This window comes from Pyrus communis, chromosome 7 (genome assembly GCF_963583255.1).
Source record: "Pyrus communis chromosome 7, drPyrComm1.1, whole genome shotgun sequence".
Taxonomy (NCBI): domain Eukaryota; kingdom Viridiplantae; phylum Streptophyta; class Magnoliopsida; order Rosales; family Rosaceae; genus Pyrus; species Pyrus communis.
Genome location: NC_084809.1, coordinates 3,484,942 through 3,499,815, shown reverse-complemented (window position 1 = coordinate 3,499,815; position 14,874 = coordinate 3,484,942). Strand labels below are relative to the sequence as shown.

The 14,874-nt window shown below is 38.1% G+C and overlaps 3 protein-coding genes across 3 annotated transcripts; 1 reads left to right on the top strand and 2 right to left on the bottom strand.

Annotated features, from left to right (window-relative positions):
* The first annotated feature begins 2,378 nt into the window (after nucleotides 1-2,378).
* Nucleotides 2,379-7,112, top strand: LOC137738950 (protein LONGIFOLIA 1-like). Its single transcript, XM_068478419.1, has 5 exons — nucleotides 2,379-2,910; nucleotides 3,311-3,360; nucleotides 3,478-5,490; nucleotides 5,573-5,723; nucleotides 5,807-7,112. Exons 1-5 carry the CDS (start codon nucleotides 2,658-2,660, stop codon nucleotides 6,601-6,603), a joined length of 3,264 nt encoding a protein of 1,087 aa, XP_068334520.1. The 5' UTR covers nucleotides 2,379-2,657; the 3' UTR covers nucleotides 6,604-7,112.
* A 204-nt stretch (nucleotides 7,113-7,316) lies between these two features.
* Nucleotides 7,317-9,414, bottom strand: LOC137738951 (transcription initiation factor TFIID subunit 8-like). Its single transcript, XM_068478420.1, has 2 exons — nucleotides 9,124-9,414; nucleotides 7,317-8,784 (listed from the first exon to the last, which is right to left on the bottom strand). Exon 2 carries the CDS (start codon nucleotides 8,651-8,653, stop codon nucleotides 7,520-7,522), a length of 1,134 nt encoding a protein of 377 aa, XP_068334521.1. The 5' UTR covers nucleotides 8,654-8,784; nucleotides 9,124-9,414; the 3' UTR covers nucleotides 7,317-7,519.
* A 2,353-nt stretch (nucleotides 9,415-11,767) lies between these two features.
* Nucleotides 11,768-13,910, bottom strand: LOC137740031 (transcription factor TCP13-like). Its single transcript, XM_068479819.1, has 2 exons — nucleotides 13,656-13,910; nucleotides 11,768-13,266 (listed from the first exon to the last, which is right to left on the bottom strand). The coding sequence occupies exon 2, from the start codon at nucleotides 13,126-13,128 to the stop codon at nucleotides 11,980-11,982; it is 1,149 nt and encodes a 382-aa protein (XP_068335920.1). The 5' UTR covers nucleotides 13,129-13,266; nucleotides 13,656-13,910; the 3' UTR covers nucleotides 11,768-11,979.
* Between the last annotated feature and the right edge of the window lie 964 nt (nucleotides 13,911-14,874).

Below are 14,874 nucleotides of genomic sequence, written 5' to 3'. Positions count from 1 at the left end.
TCTCTGCTGATGCATTAACATGCTGGCATTTTAATATGGTCCATAATAAATATGTTGAACAAAATTTACAAGTGAGAATCAAACGTGGACTCTCGTTGGATTAGTGTGTGCAATTAAGGCACATCTTTTAGCTAAAAACGTACTTATGTGGTCTCATCTATATAATGGACTGCGCTTATTTTGAGTTTATCCAATATAGATTTCCTGAGCTTATTTTATCTTATTTTTCATGGATATATGGATTCACAAAAAGCACATATATGTAATTAATATATGTATATATATTAGGGTTGGATCGGATGTTCCGGTTAGAAGGTGTAGAGGAAGACCTAACTAGGAAGACTTGAAAAGAATTTTAAGAAAATATATGAAGAATTTGGAACTAACAGAAGACTTGCCGCAAAACCGTGCATGGTGGCGTTCTAGGATTTATACAGCCGACCTCACTTAATAAGATAAAATTTTGTTGTTGTTGTTTTGTAGGTCAATATATGGGATTAATCCATGGACCTTCTTCTTTCTCCAGTAACGTATATATCAGCAAGTACCATGCATGTGACAATCTAAACTTGTAGCAGAAAACATGCATTTTTCCAAGGAACTCGATGACTCAAAGCAGCACAACCACTGAAAATGTGCGTCTTTTCCACACAATTTTGGGAAACCTAGTGGTCCAGCGGCTTGAGGATATATGCATTTCTGCAGCTTAAAGTTAAAACGTCCAAAAACTTATTAATCGATTTCTGCAGCTTTAAGCCCGCAGTACTGATCTCGCCGACAGATTTCAGCATGAAGTTAAAAATTGACTAAAATTGTCTTGTGATAGTAATAAAAAGAATTATATAGTTGTTCATGACAAATCGACTTAATTTTTGGCGACATTCTACAATATTCTGGAGTATTGAATACTCCATCATTTAGAATTAGATTCAACTCAATGGTTATCCAATTTTCTTTAACGGCTATTGATTGAAGCTAAATACTAAGTGGTGGGGTATTCAATACTTAAGGTTTTTTTCTTCTTAATTTGTAGTTATTTAAAGCTTTCAAATTGTGAAAACAGTTTCTTTGCAAAGTAAGGGTAATACTCCGTACGATATACGTTTCTTACCCGGTCCTCTTAAAATGAAGAATTTTGTTAACTTGGGGTCGCTCTTTTGTAATTGTTTAATGCTAAGTGGTCATTGAAAATCAAGGGATTTCAGATAATCTAGAGGAGGATAGCTTGGTAAATTGGATAGGGGAATGGCTGGAAAAGTGGTTTTATTAGGCTTGGGAAGCTGCTTTCCAGTACATTAATCCACTTTCTTATTTCTTCCACCCTCTGACAAATCCACATGCTTATGTAGAGAGAGGTCCTGCCCTTCCAGACCCACACACATGGAAGTGGGGAGAAAAATTGAACAAACCACATCTGTGATCTGACCCACCCATTCACATCTCTCCCACCTCTTTCCCACCCCCTCCTTCCTCATCTTATTACCCTAATTCTCTTTTATTAGGGATTTTAAATGTAAATGACTGAGTTGTATAAGCACTTCTACCATCAATAATATGGCACGTGTTCTTTTTCAAAACTTATGATTTTAATTTGTTTTTAATAGAGAAAGACTAGCATTGAAGCATTACTTTATTAAAAGGGTTGAGATCCCAATTCTTATGCTTCTTAAATTATAAGGTTCTGAAAACTGTGTCATTTTCTTTAAATAATCGTAGCTGCAACTCTTATTTTAATATGTTTCCAAAATCCCGCCCCTATCAACAAACATAAGTGTTGTCAAATTAGCTAAATCATTATGTTTTCATGCTAAGTACTTAAGTTTGAATTTCGTTGTTTGATCTGAGAGTAATCAAATTAAAGCAGTATGCGATCATTCTATATACTCAAGTTAGAATTTTCTTCCCCATAATTTAGATTAAATTTATAATATAAAAGGTTAGTCACCTGTTCTCATTCTTTGCTAAACTGATATCGAGCACTGCTATATAATAAATACAACCACAAGCCCTCTAATATATATATATGCCTGCCTTCCCTAGAGAGAGCCAAAAGACAAGTTATTCTCTTGTGCTGTGTGAGAAAACCCAAAAGATCAGAAAAAATACAAAGACATCTCTTATTGGGATTGCAGAACTTATTAATCCTTCTGTTCCGGCGCACTATATTTTTTTGATAGATCATAGTCCTCCTCCTTACTCCTTACTCCTCCTTAGAAAGGTGGGGCTGCTGTGGGTGACTGTTGAGTGTTGGGTCCCTTCCCGTACGTCTCTTTTGTTCCTTTTGGTTTTGCAGACGGATATTGTCTCCCTTGTTCTGTGAAACCCAAAAAACGAATTTTATTTATTTTTATATATCCATAGGTAAGGGACTTTTTTCTAAGCACTTAGCATGTTTTTTTCTTGTGCATTTTGTTTTTCTCTTGTTCTCTCTTCTCCTTTGTTCTATACAAAAACTTCAGAGAAAATCCAAGAAAAAGAAGATTATTAATATATAGAGAGAAAAAACTCAATGAAGATTAACTAGCTAGAAGAAAATATAGTGGCTCGAGCAAAAACTCAGACAAAATCTGTTGTTTTTGGCTAGACAGAAAACTCAGCATTGTTTTTGAAACTATATGGATTTTGGGGTCTTGTAAAATTCTGGAAACCAATTATTTATGAGTGATTTTCTGCCTGGAATTTACAGAAATGGAGGTTTCAAAGGTGTGAGCTGGTGCGTTTGTGAAGCAAGAGGGGGAAAGGAGGTGGAAGTGAAGATGTCTGCAAAGATTTTGCATTCTCTAACGGATGAGAACCGGGATCTCCATAAGCAAATTGGGTGTATGAGTGGAATTTTTCAGCTCTTTGATCGCCACCATTTCCTCTCCGGCCGGCGTATCAACGGCCGGAACCACAAGAGACTTCATCCAGGTATTTCTTATTTCTACCGTTTGCTTATAAGTGCAGTCAAGCTCAAAGAAGTTTTGGAAAAAGTGCTTCTAGTAAAAAAAAAAAAAAAAAAAAGAAACGTTGGTTTTGTAAATGAGGAGAAGGATTCTTATTGATGCGGCTCCTTATGATTTACTATTTCCTTTTGCATTTGATTTATATCAGCTCAGAAAATGTAAGAGTGAACTTGACCAAATTTTAAGCAAAAATATTTTACAGAATTTAATTAAGCAATAAATATTTAACAGAACCGTCAGCAAATTGTTAATAACATGTTTAATTTTGTTCTTTTTAATATGCGTTTATAGTTTCACAATGCATGGTATGAACTTTCAAATGTATTTATACATTAATATTTATATTTGTATATATTTTTATCCAGGTGAGAATTGCAACCACGCAGTCGAACCAAGCACAGTGCAGAAAGCTACAGTAAGAATTCAGCACTTAATTAATCACATTAGTGTATTGGAAGTTTAATTAGAAGTCTCAATCTTTTGGTTATTAGATTAAACAGAAACATTCATTACATGTATTTTGAAATTGCAGGAAAAAATTCGAAAAAAGGCGGTGAAAGAGAAACAACGAAACTCCACAGAATCATCGAAAACCACTGTTTCTTCTTCTTCTTCTTCATGTTCGTCTAGCCTGTCGTGTCTTGAACATAAAAAGGCAGCTCAGCAAGAACCATCTTCGTCCAGCCAAACCATTTCCAATGACAAAGACGCTCGGGACCCATCCGTGAAACAACCACATGTTTTGATGCACATACGCCGGGAATCCTTTGATCTGCAAGGTCTTGTCAAAGACTCGACGCACAGAGAAGCCCGTGGCATTTCAGTTAAACCTGCAGCTAAAGATGGAGTTGGTCACACATTGAAGTACATAGACTCCCCGAGGCCTTCAATAAAATCCACCAAGCCAAGGGTTTCTGGTGGTAATGAGTCATTTCAAGTTCCTGCAAAGCTTCGGGTAGCAACTTGGAGTTCCAACGAAGAGAAGGATGGTTGCGCGCGCTTCTTACCAAAAGATGCTCGGAGGTTCTCTTATGATGGAAGAGAGTCACGAGATGCATCAAAATCCACCATAAAACTCAAAGAACTCCCAAGGCTTTCTTTGGACAGTGAGGAACGTTCCATAAGGAGGGGTTGTAACCCAGAAACAAAAGGAAACTACTCCATCAAGGATATGCAGAGAGAGGACAGGAACGGCAACAAATTGCTTGACTTGCAGCATGAACCCGGAAGCGCTAAAAGACCGTCTAATGTCGTTGCAAAGTTGATGGGATTGGATCTATCAGATTCCGTGTCAACCACTAATAGTCCATTCAGGCTGGTTAATACCGACCAATCTGACAGATCTGACCCCTTCTCCAGATCATCAAGAGCAACCAATGAAAACAAGCAAGATACTTTTTCTGGGATACTCCTTGCAAATACGAAGAAAGACAGCTCACCGCAGAGGAGAGGCATTGATCCGGTCATGAAGCCCACCTCCAATTCTAAGTTTCCAATAGAAGCAGCTCCGTGGAGGCAGCCACACAGAAGCAAAGGTTCTCAACGATCAGATTTCAAGCAACAAGAAGAACCTATAAAAGCTCCAAATTCATCATCTTCAGTATATGGTGAAATGGAAAAAAGGCTGGCAGATCTTGAGTTCAAAAAATCAGGAAAGGATCTCAGAGCTCTTAAGCAAATACTTGAAGCGATGCAGAAGACGAAAGGAATGACAGATACAGGAAAGGATCACGCCTCAAATTTTGCATCTCAAATAAGCAACAAAAGCATTTCTTTGGACAGCACAGTATCAGCAAGCCAGAGATATCTACAAAGTAACATATCAGTTCCTGCCACGGCCAAGGGTTCCCAATCTCCAAAGAGTTATAAATCACCCACTGTCATACTGAAACCAGCTAAACTCATTGATAAAACCCACAGCTCTGCTTCCATGGTGAATTCCATGAATGACACATTGGGTCTTCGGAAGCTTCGGACCAGTGACCCTGGTGATAACAGAAAGGGATTGGTCGACAAGAAAACAGCCAAAGATCTGACACCAAGGAACAATCACGTCAGAGATCTTTTCAATCGACAACTCCATTCCACTGATGATAATTCTAACACAAGAACTTTGAAATCTGCACAAAAACCAAAGGCATCGCAAACTATGAGTGAAGAAAAAGTCACCAGCTCAAGTAGGAGTCCAGGAGTCACGAGCCCGAAAATGCAACAGAGAAGACTTGGATTGGAGAAGCAATCTCCTCCAAGCACTCCATCATCGAATTCAAGCATGACGAGAAGGCAACACACCAGGCAGTCACTAGAAGCAACCACCCCAGGTAGAAAACTTGGGCATAAGACACCCAATTTGCATCAAAGTAATGTGCAACTGAGGGAGACTAGCACCAAGACGAGAGATATGAGTCATCACGACGATTCCACTTCTCAGCAATCTGGGAGCACCATCAGCTTGGCCTCGCATACAGACACAGAGGCCACAAGCATTCATCAATCAGATACGATCACAGGCACGCATTTCAACAAGCATAACCAAAAAATAAAGGTAAGGGTGTCCTAGTTCTCATTCATTCCTGTAAGCTATTTTCTTATCTGGGTTGAAAGATGTTCTGTTTTCTTTCCCACAGCACCCAGTAGTGGGGTTGATTGATGACAGGTCAATGGCAGAAACTAGGAAAGCTTCCTCCGAACAACCAAGCCCTGTCTCTGTTCTTGATTCCACATTCTATCGCGATGACTCACCATCTCCAGTGAAGAAGATATCAAGTGCCTTCAAAGGTATAGTTCTTGTGCAACTGAGCCCTTACATGTAGTATAGAATGCAAGACGTGTATTAAATTTCCTCGAATTTCTTGCTGCAGACGATGAAGCACAAATTCTGGAGATAGCAGAGTATGACCCAATGAACCAAGCTCTGTTATCCAACAACACAATGCCCAGTCTTGGGGCAGAAATTGATCATAAAAGATTAGAGAACCTGATTCAGAATCATCGATGCATGAGCAGGACACATGAGGACCCCATCACTGGTCCCCTCTGTGACAGTACAAATCCAGACCACATGTACATTTCAGATATATTGCTGGCGTCAGGTATTCTCGGGTACCTTGAATCTGCCTGGACAACCAGTGAGCTGAACACATCAGACCACCTGATCAACCCTAATTTGTTCCTTGCACTGGAAGATATCAGAACAAATACAATGCCTTCTGATCTCCAGCCTAAACCTGATGAGAAAATTCAAAGAAAACAAGTATTTGAGGTTGTTAATGAATTCCTTGTTCACAAACTAGTGGTGGGAGATTCTTTGAAGCAGTGGTTCCCACCAAACAAGCTGGCAGATGGGAAACCAAGAAGCCAGCAGCTTCTGAAAGAATTGTGTTCAGAGGTTGATCAGCTACAGAGAACGAACTTGAATGGCAGCCTGGATGACGAGGATGAAAGTTTGAGAAACATCTTGTTGGAAGATTTCACGGATAAAGCAAAGAACTGGACAGAGTGTGACAGTGAAATTCCTTCTGTAGTGTTGGATGTCGAGCGGTTGATCTTTAAAGATTTGATAAATGAAATTGTGAGTGATGATTCAGTTGGCCTGCATGGTTGGTCCGGTGGGCATTGCAGGCAACTTTTTTCTGAGAAGGGGCTAAGGAAATATTGATTTCAAAAACTCAAATGGCAGCTTAGATGATGAGGAAGATAGTTCGTGAAGCATCATATCGCCAGATAACACATCAATCAAGGAATTGGGCGGATTGTGAAGGTTAAATTCAGGGTTTGGTGTTGGATGGTTGATCTCTAACGCTCTGTAACTGAAGTTTTGAATGGTGGAGATGTAGCTGGTTTGCACATGGTTAGTGGTAGGCATTGCAGACTTGCCAAGAAGGGGCAGTTGATAACATTGATCTTTTCCATCAAAAAGAATATTCTTATGTAGTCTTAATCATTTCCTTGGAGTCCTTTACCTCTTTTGTTTTTCTTTTCCAGGTTTTGTTGGATAGAACAGGAGAGGGAGTAATATTTTATTTTAAGGTCATAACTATTGTGTAGTTTTATCTTCTGAAAAGCCACAAATAACCACTGGTAAAAAGTTAGTCTCTAGCATGTAAATCTTTGATAGAGGACACAGATCTATAATACAATTATGGTGTATGCATCTTTCGCTTCCAATTTCTCATTCCAGTTACGCGCAATTTATTGGACAGGAAAACACATTCAACCTTTCTCTGCTCTATAAATAAGAAACTAAACATCAATTTTGACTCTCTTTCGTTTACACGTTGATAAATCAACAAAGTACACAACAGATTAGCAATAATATAATACTTGTGCACGCATTGAGATTAGTATCATAAAATAACGAAAACAAAATAATTTCTATTAGAAAGAATCATTAACTGGTGTATCACTGCAACTGACACTAACATACCTTTGAAACTCGTTAAAGTGGGAAAATTCCCTCCAGAATTTTGTAATATCCATTGTACAATGTCCAGATGCAGACAACTATGCGAGCCAGCTTCCACTGCCAGTATCCTAAAACAAGTGTACAAATTCTAGTAAAAAAACAACCTAATTTACAACTCAGCAAGCTCCTCTGGGTTTTCCATGGAATCCCTCAGAATTTTCTCAGCCCTCCTTTTCTTTTCATCCTTCTCAAATTCTCTTTCAAACAAGGAATAGGTTTTCCGAAAACCCTTGTTGTATGGGCTCGAATGAAACGTAGTACTCAAGGACTTCTTTGCAATTCCAACCTTAAATTGCACAATTGGTCTTCTGCTCACAAGAATCTCTTTCTGCCCCTCCTCTGATTCACATGATCCACTCTTCATTGTTTCAATAGCTGGAGCAAGGGTCTCCAGCAGTGAACACTGATTCAGGACATGGTTCTCAGCAACAACATTTCCCGCTGTGGCTTCACTTGAAATTTTAGATGGAAAAGCAACATGAGATACATCCGTCTCCCCATATTGCAGAGGTGTAGCAAGAAAAGGGTTACTTTCTCTTGCTTGTTTTGCCTTATCAGCATCTTCAGACTCAACAGAGGGTCCCTCCGACCCGTTGCATAACAGCCTCCGCTGCAAATTGAATAGAGACCGCTCCACATTTCTCTGTTGTTTTTCTTGCTCAACCATATCAGTTTGAGGTTCTATAGCTCTCTCATTCAAGATGGGTGACTGGGCATATGTATGTGGTTCAGGAAAAGCAGGCAACCAACTAGGTATATGCTCACCAGGTGTCTCTACGCCGCTTTGCCAAAAACTAGGATTCAGATTTCGGTCCTTAACAACTGGGAATTGAAGAATAGAGTAGGAAAATGGAATATGCTCAGTTTCAGCAACATACTGAGCAATTTCCCTAACTGTCCCTGAACTTGTAAGACAATGATCAACATCTGAAGCACCTAAAAATCCCTGCACCAAGCCCAAATCTTCCAACCCTTGAATGATATCAAAAACATTGCATTCCGTTCTACCAGCTAAATTAGCATATAAATGTGCAGTCTTTCCAATGTTATGAATGTACTGAACAGAAACATCAGAGAGTTTTTCGAGAGCAGACAACTGGAACGTCTGAAACCCCACTATCTCACATACTTGCGCTATTGCAATCTTTGCAATTGCTCGTGCAAAGTCATCACCACTCGATTTTCTCTGTGTTCTATTGTGTTGTTCATGCTCTCTTCGACTCTCCACACCCCCATCGGTCATATTCAACCCCTCATATCAGGCCACCCAATGCAGTATAATCAAAACCAACATTCTTCGTGAAACCCTGCCAAACCCCACCTTTTCTACCCGCCAAAAATCATCAATTTATCGATTATCCCTCGGTGTTCTTCCTAAGAAAATGCAAGAAACAAACAACATAAGATAAAAGAACTTCACTGAGCTGGACCTGATACAACGATTTGATTTTTTTTTTTCGTTTCGGTTATGAAATCTTTTCTTAGCGAAAGGGAGCTTCCAATCAATGGAACTACTAGCCGTTACAAATTACAAAAACAAAATGCAAAAATATTTATATAAAAAAAAATGAATCAAAGCTTAATATTCTGGAGCTTTCTCGAAATTAAAAAAGCAAACCCTAAAACTTCTGTCCTGGAATTCAAATCAAACCAATTGAGTTGAAAAAAAGGCGCAAACTACAGAAAGAAAGAAACTTTGAGGAGGAAGTTTACCGGTGAAATCCACGCTTTTACGATCCAACTGAAGCACCGGCGGAGCAGAGGCTGAGCTCAGAGATACGGCGGCGCTCGGAACACCGTTCGATCCGAATTGAGTGCAAAAAAAAACAACAAAAAAAAAAAAAACCGTTTCTTTGAAGAGAGAGATTGAATTTTGTGGTTGGGCTAAAACCCTAGAAAAACCTCTGGATCGAGAAGGGCGTTGAAGCTTGTATGGGAGTTTGGGAGCTCTCAAGCTTGTCACCACTTGCGAACGAGAAGAAGGGAATCGGGGAGAGGGGGAGAGAGAGAGAGAGAGGGAGGGAAAGGAGAGAGGGAGGTTTTTCCACGACTTGTCGTTTTTAGAGCGAGGACTGATGAACTTTGCGACAAGTAGTATAAATCTTTCTCCCGGTGTCTTAAGGATGCTTGAAACACATTTCGGTCAAATTACTTGTTTTTACTTAAAATAATAATAATAATTAAATAAATTGAGGGTAATAATTTTCACACTCAATTTCTCTTACCTCATTTTCTCATTGTTTTTGTTACTTATTCAGTCCAACGACTGAAAGTGCAGAATAAAGAAAGATGAGTGCGAAAATCACTTCAATAAATTCATTTAATCATTTGCGAATTGGGACTCTAATTGTTGATAAAGCCACATGCAATAAGTGCGCCAGTTTTTTTTTTTAAGTTGGTTGGATCAAATTCAAAGATCATTAGCTGCCAATTTTAAGTTGTTGAAACAATTGTTAATTATGTTAGTTTTGCGTAATTTTTTGGGGTACCTAGAAACACTAAATATCAACGTTTTTGAAGCTGTTGGATTAAGACATTGAATTTGATCAACGGTCAATTGTGCAGTACAGTCAATGCATGCATGTATCAAGTAGGAACAGTAATTTTGCCTTCAAATTCTCATCAACACTAGGTTCGGAAGATGTGTGAACTATGATCAATCACAGATCAAGACTTGACGACCATGATGAGACATTGACGGGACTAGATCAGAAGGTATGAGTGATTTTGGATTCACGGGAAGTAGAAAGAACAGAAAGGAACAGAAAGTACGAGTGATTTTTATTTTTATACTACTGCTTAATTTGCCTGAAATGAATCAGATCGACTTCACTTTCTATGTTTTCGTAACTTCATTTGTCTTGGCCAATCCTCTTTTCTTGATTGTTATGCGCCAACTGCATGGAACAGTGCTACTCCTGTGCCTCCTGTAACAGTACTGATCCATCATATCTATGTAAAACAAATTAAGCAGGGAGGCAACACATAAAGCTTTTGCAGTTCTAACTACTTGTACTGCTCATCAACTCCTGACGAAGGACTTGTTATACTAAATCTGCTTAACAAAATTCATTCGCAATCATGTATATCTTTTTACGGTCTTGACAAAAAAAAAAAAAAATTCATATTTTTATGACGAAAATCTATAGTGCACTGGTGAGTACTATACGTTATAGTAGGGCATTGAACGATTGGATTTTGACAATTTCAATCTAACTGTTCAAACACTGGTGCACTCATAAACAAGTTGTTGTAGAAATGGAAATGGCTTCTAACCGTTCAAACATCTATGTATCGATCCAGTACACCAGTGTGATGTAGAAAGGGAAATGACTTCATTTTTCTTCCTTTACGCACACTGTTTATTTGTCTCATTGGATTCTCTTTTATTTATTAATTCAATGTGCACAAGGAGAAATTTGGTGTGTGAAAATAACTTCATATGCAGATAGGCTTTTGATAGTTTCTTATGATGTAAACAGCTGGGTTCAAGGACACATGAAATGCCCTAGCTAGAGATATCATATTCTCTTAACACCAGATTCAAATTAACTGCTCTAGTTCAACATATAGGTAATAATTCCAACACAAAACACTCATAACCCTATATAACTAGCAAAATTGTCAATCCAGCACCAGATTTCTTGCAAGTAAATATATATATATATATATATATATATATATAATTATGTTGTTGGATCTTGTGTATGTGATGTTGACACTAGCTACTGCTCTCGTAATCACAGTCTAGGTCGTACAATTAAAGCCTGCAGACTCTCTTCTTACTTACTTTACCTCCCTCTCGATCAGAAGCCTATTCAACTGGTAATAATATACACTACTACATTTACTCGATCCTGTCATGTTTGCACTCCTGCCTGATGTCTAGCAGAAATTAAAAAGAAAACAAGCTTAGACATTTCAGGTCGCTCCTTCTACAATCTCTCGATCTCTCTCTCTTTCTCTAGGGTTTTAAATCTTTCTTTACAGTTTTTTTTTTTTTTTTGGTAAATAATCTTTGTTTACAGTTGCTAGCTTAGTTAGAGAGAGAACAATTAATGATAGTTTGCAGAGAACAATCTCGCGAAGTTGTATATATCTGAAATAAGGCCATCCCCACGCATACATAAAGAGATAATGCCATGGCGCACAATTCCATTGGCATTTAGTTATACAAAACTAATTTGACTCTAACAACATAGCATACACCGAATCTAACTGACATTCAGTCGAATATGAATAATGAACACAATGTATCTTCACACCATTACCAATGCTCCACTCGAATTTATGCTCGAAAACTCTCTTTCTTATTACTTTAATTTCAAATGCAAATGTCAAATAATATAAACCAAAATAAGTAGGAAATCAAATCATATATAGCATCTTTAATCTGAAATGAACATTAATAAGAAGACTGACTAAACCCCGTAAAGTAAGATGTGTTCTTGTACCTTTGCCTGCGCTCCCTAGCTATACCTAGCTCCCATTTAAGAAATACCAATCTGAGCCATTAAAGCAAGCTTGTTAGCCTTTCATGAGTCTTTGAATTAAAAGCATCAGTACGCATCATCGATGCAGAGGCCCCTGATCGTTATTTGGCTGATGACCACTTCCAGTGTTGTTTGAAGAATGCACAAGCTTAGTTACCATACTCAAATGGGGTGCTCTCAGAGTTTGGCTACTAGGGTATAGAGCTGGTGTAGATAGAGAATTGGGCAATAGGTTTTGTGAAGTACTAGTACTACTACTTGAGTTGAGCAATTGCAAATGGTTTAATTGTCTTGGATCTATCTCTCCTGTAGCCGCCGCGTTATGCGAAGGAAAATAAGATTGTGTCGTTGATAAAGACAATGTGGATGGCAACGAGAGGACATTAAGGAAATTGTGGGGATCTGTAGTTTGGGATTGGAATCCATGGCTTCCTAATTGAGATAGTGGAAAACTTGAAGTCTGATGAGGATGATCCCAATTTTGATAATCATAAGGCATATTCGTAGAACTATTCAGGAGACCTGGAAAGAACGGAGGGTTGGTAGTGCTACCTCTGGTTAAGAATGCGTTTGATGAATTACCATCAATATTATTGCCTGCTTGTTTTTGATCATCTGATATTCCAAGATTATCTTTCCGTTTTCCTTCCTCCTCATTTCTTGTGTCTCTTGCAATTTCTTTCGACTTTGCTCGCCAAAGAGCATCCAAATTAGTAGGCCAAACATTTGATCTATCTATTCCACTGCTAGGGCCTTCTCCTCTATGATTATGAGATAATTGGGGATGAGCATTGGTTTGATCATCATGAGATGAAGTGAGCACTAATGATGGATGATTTAAACCAAAAGTCCCGGGTGGTGGCATTGGCAGCGGAGGAAGTTCATCGATTTCATGCTTAGCGGCATCAAGCAACCAATCGACAACCTTGCTAGGCTGGTTAAGACCAAGCTTTTCTTGAAGATCATACAATTGGATTGCAGTGGGTACTGATAGCCTCACCCGCCGATCTCGAAGCCCTCTTATGGTGCAAACCTTGCTATGCCTGTCCTTTCCTCCAAAAGCTCGGGACACACGTACAATCCTTGGATCCTTCAACCTTGGCCATGGAGTTGATGAACGAGATAAATTAGGGTTTGATGAGATTTTATTAGCTGGTTCATCACGACTTGCACTGCCAGCTCCTGCTTCTTTTAAATCTGCTTCACTAACGAGACTCTTAATCATCTTCTGGACTCTCTCGTCATTGGTTCATCATTTCAGCTCAACACGCAGATTTCTATTCTCTTTGCAATGATAACTTCACTTCACGAATTAATCATGATATGCTTCTCTTCTTCATGTGCTTTCTTTTTTTATCATAATCTGGTACACCATCAATCATGAAAGAAATGAATTATAAAAAAAAATAAAAAAATTATAAAAAAGTGTTTCCTACTAATTAAGCTAGCTAATATCTATGACATATATGTGATGATCCACAAAATTAAAAACGAAACTAATACAACTTTCATGAATTGTTTCATGAACGAAATTAAAAAGGAGCTCAAAAGAAGAAGCGATTCACAAGCTGTAGAAATGTTTAGTTAAGGAATTCCAAGTTCACTTGTCTCGCGTATATATATTAATGGAATTAATGGAATTAAAGCAAAGCAACAAATATAAAGCTAGGTATGTGATGCTAATTATTTTATAATTATGAAGTATTCTAGGGTTACCCAACCAACATATTACTTGAAATTGACCCAACTTACATGAAAGTAAACATTTTCTGCTTCTTGTTTTGCAGACAGTTTTCGGTGCTTGGTGAGTTGAATACACAGTATTACACAGAATGGCAAAGAAAGGTATGTGGTTGTGATTTTCTCAACTTGAAATTGGCTTTGTGAGTTTAGTAGAGAACTACTAAAATCAACCAAACAGCCGTCTGTACTTTTGAAGATTAAATTATTCTGCAAGTATGTGGAGAATATGAGAATAAAACTTGTTGAAGAAGGAGTAGAGAGACCCGTTTGAGAGGAAAAAGTAAGGCGCCGGAATTCCACCGACCATGCCCAAGGAAAGATAAAGCAGTGGTACATACAATGCCACGTGGCACTCTCACCATCAACTCAAACGAATGTGGGTGTAGCTATGGTAGCTAGTCGATATCTCATCATTTCCTCATCACGCATGCATAAGGTTAAATAATCATTAATTGTGACAAAATAGGAGTTAATTAACTATGATTTAGGAGTTAACTGAAGATGAATTTCAGACTTTTATTTTACACGGTGTGTTCTAAGTACGATACTTTATGATATTAAATCACATGATGATGACTATGAGAAGGCTTAATGTCTTTATAAGTCTTCTTGACCCCCGAAAAAGTGGGTTGTTGTCAGTGCCGTAGCCATGATTTTGAAAAATGGGGTCATTATATCAACCAAAAAAACTTCATTAGCCATTCATCGAGCACTTACGAAGCACTGCCAAATCCTGTCAACATATGTCGAAAGTTTATGCTAACGTATATCACAACTACTATTATTAGTAAATGCTTGTCTAGGGTTGATGCATGATACTGTGAAGTAATGTTGAAGATTGCCTAGGCTTTTCAACTAAGGTATTTAATCGAGCACATGATCACACACAAGAAGAGAGAAAAACTAAAGAATTTCATCAAGCACATGATTGCACAATAGAGTCGCACACATGAAGTAGGAGGGGGAGATTGTAATTTAGTTTGCCTTAGGTGTTTATAAGGGTCAAATATAATACACAAACAAATATACATGGAGTTTTCAAAATTGTTGGGGTCAAGGACAACTAATGACCCTATGCTAGCTCTGCCACTGATTTCGTGATGAAACCACCAACTGATCTCTCTTTTTTGTTAAAGAAGAAAACAAGGATTTTTTTTTTTTTTTTTTAAATCAAAAGAAAACTAGGATTTAAGAGGGCTATTAAACTTAAAATCTCTACCTAGCTGCT

Excerpts from the sequence above, each read along its gene's own strand:
- LOC137738950 (XM_068478419.1), top strand. The coding sequence starts at position 2,658 with ATGAGTGATTTTCTGCCTGGAATTTACAGAAATGGAGGTTTCAAAGGT. Across the intron at positions 2,911-3,310 it reads CCACAAGAGACTTCATCCAG|GTGAGAATTGCAACCACGCA; the intron begins GTATTTCTTATT and ends ATTTTTATCCAG. Across the intron at positions 5,491-5,572 it reads AGCATAACCAAAAAATAAAG|CACCCAGTAGTGGGGTTGAT; the intron begins GTAAGGGTGTCC and ends TCTTTCCCACAG.
- LOC137738951 (XM_068478420.1), bottom strand. The coding sequence starts at position 8,653 with ATGACCGATGGGGGTGTGGAGAGTCGAAGAGAGCATGAACAACACAAT.
- LOC137740031 (XM_068479819.1), bottom strand. The coding sequence starts at position 13,128 with ATGATTAAGAGTCTCGTTAGTGAAGCAGATTTAAAAGAAGCAGGAGCT.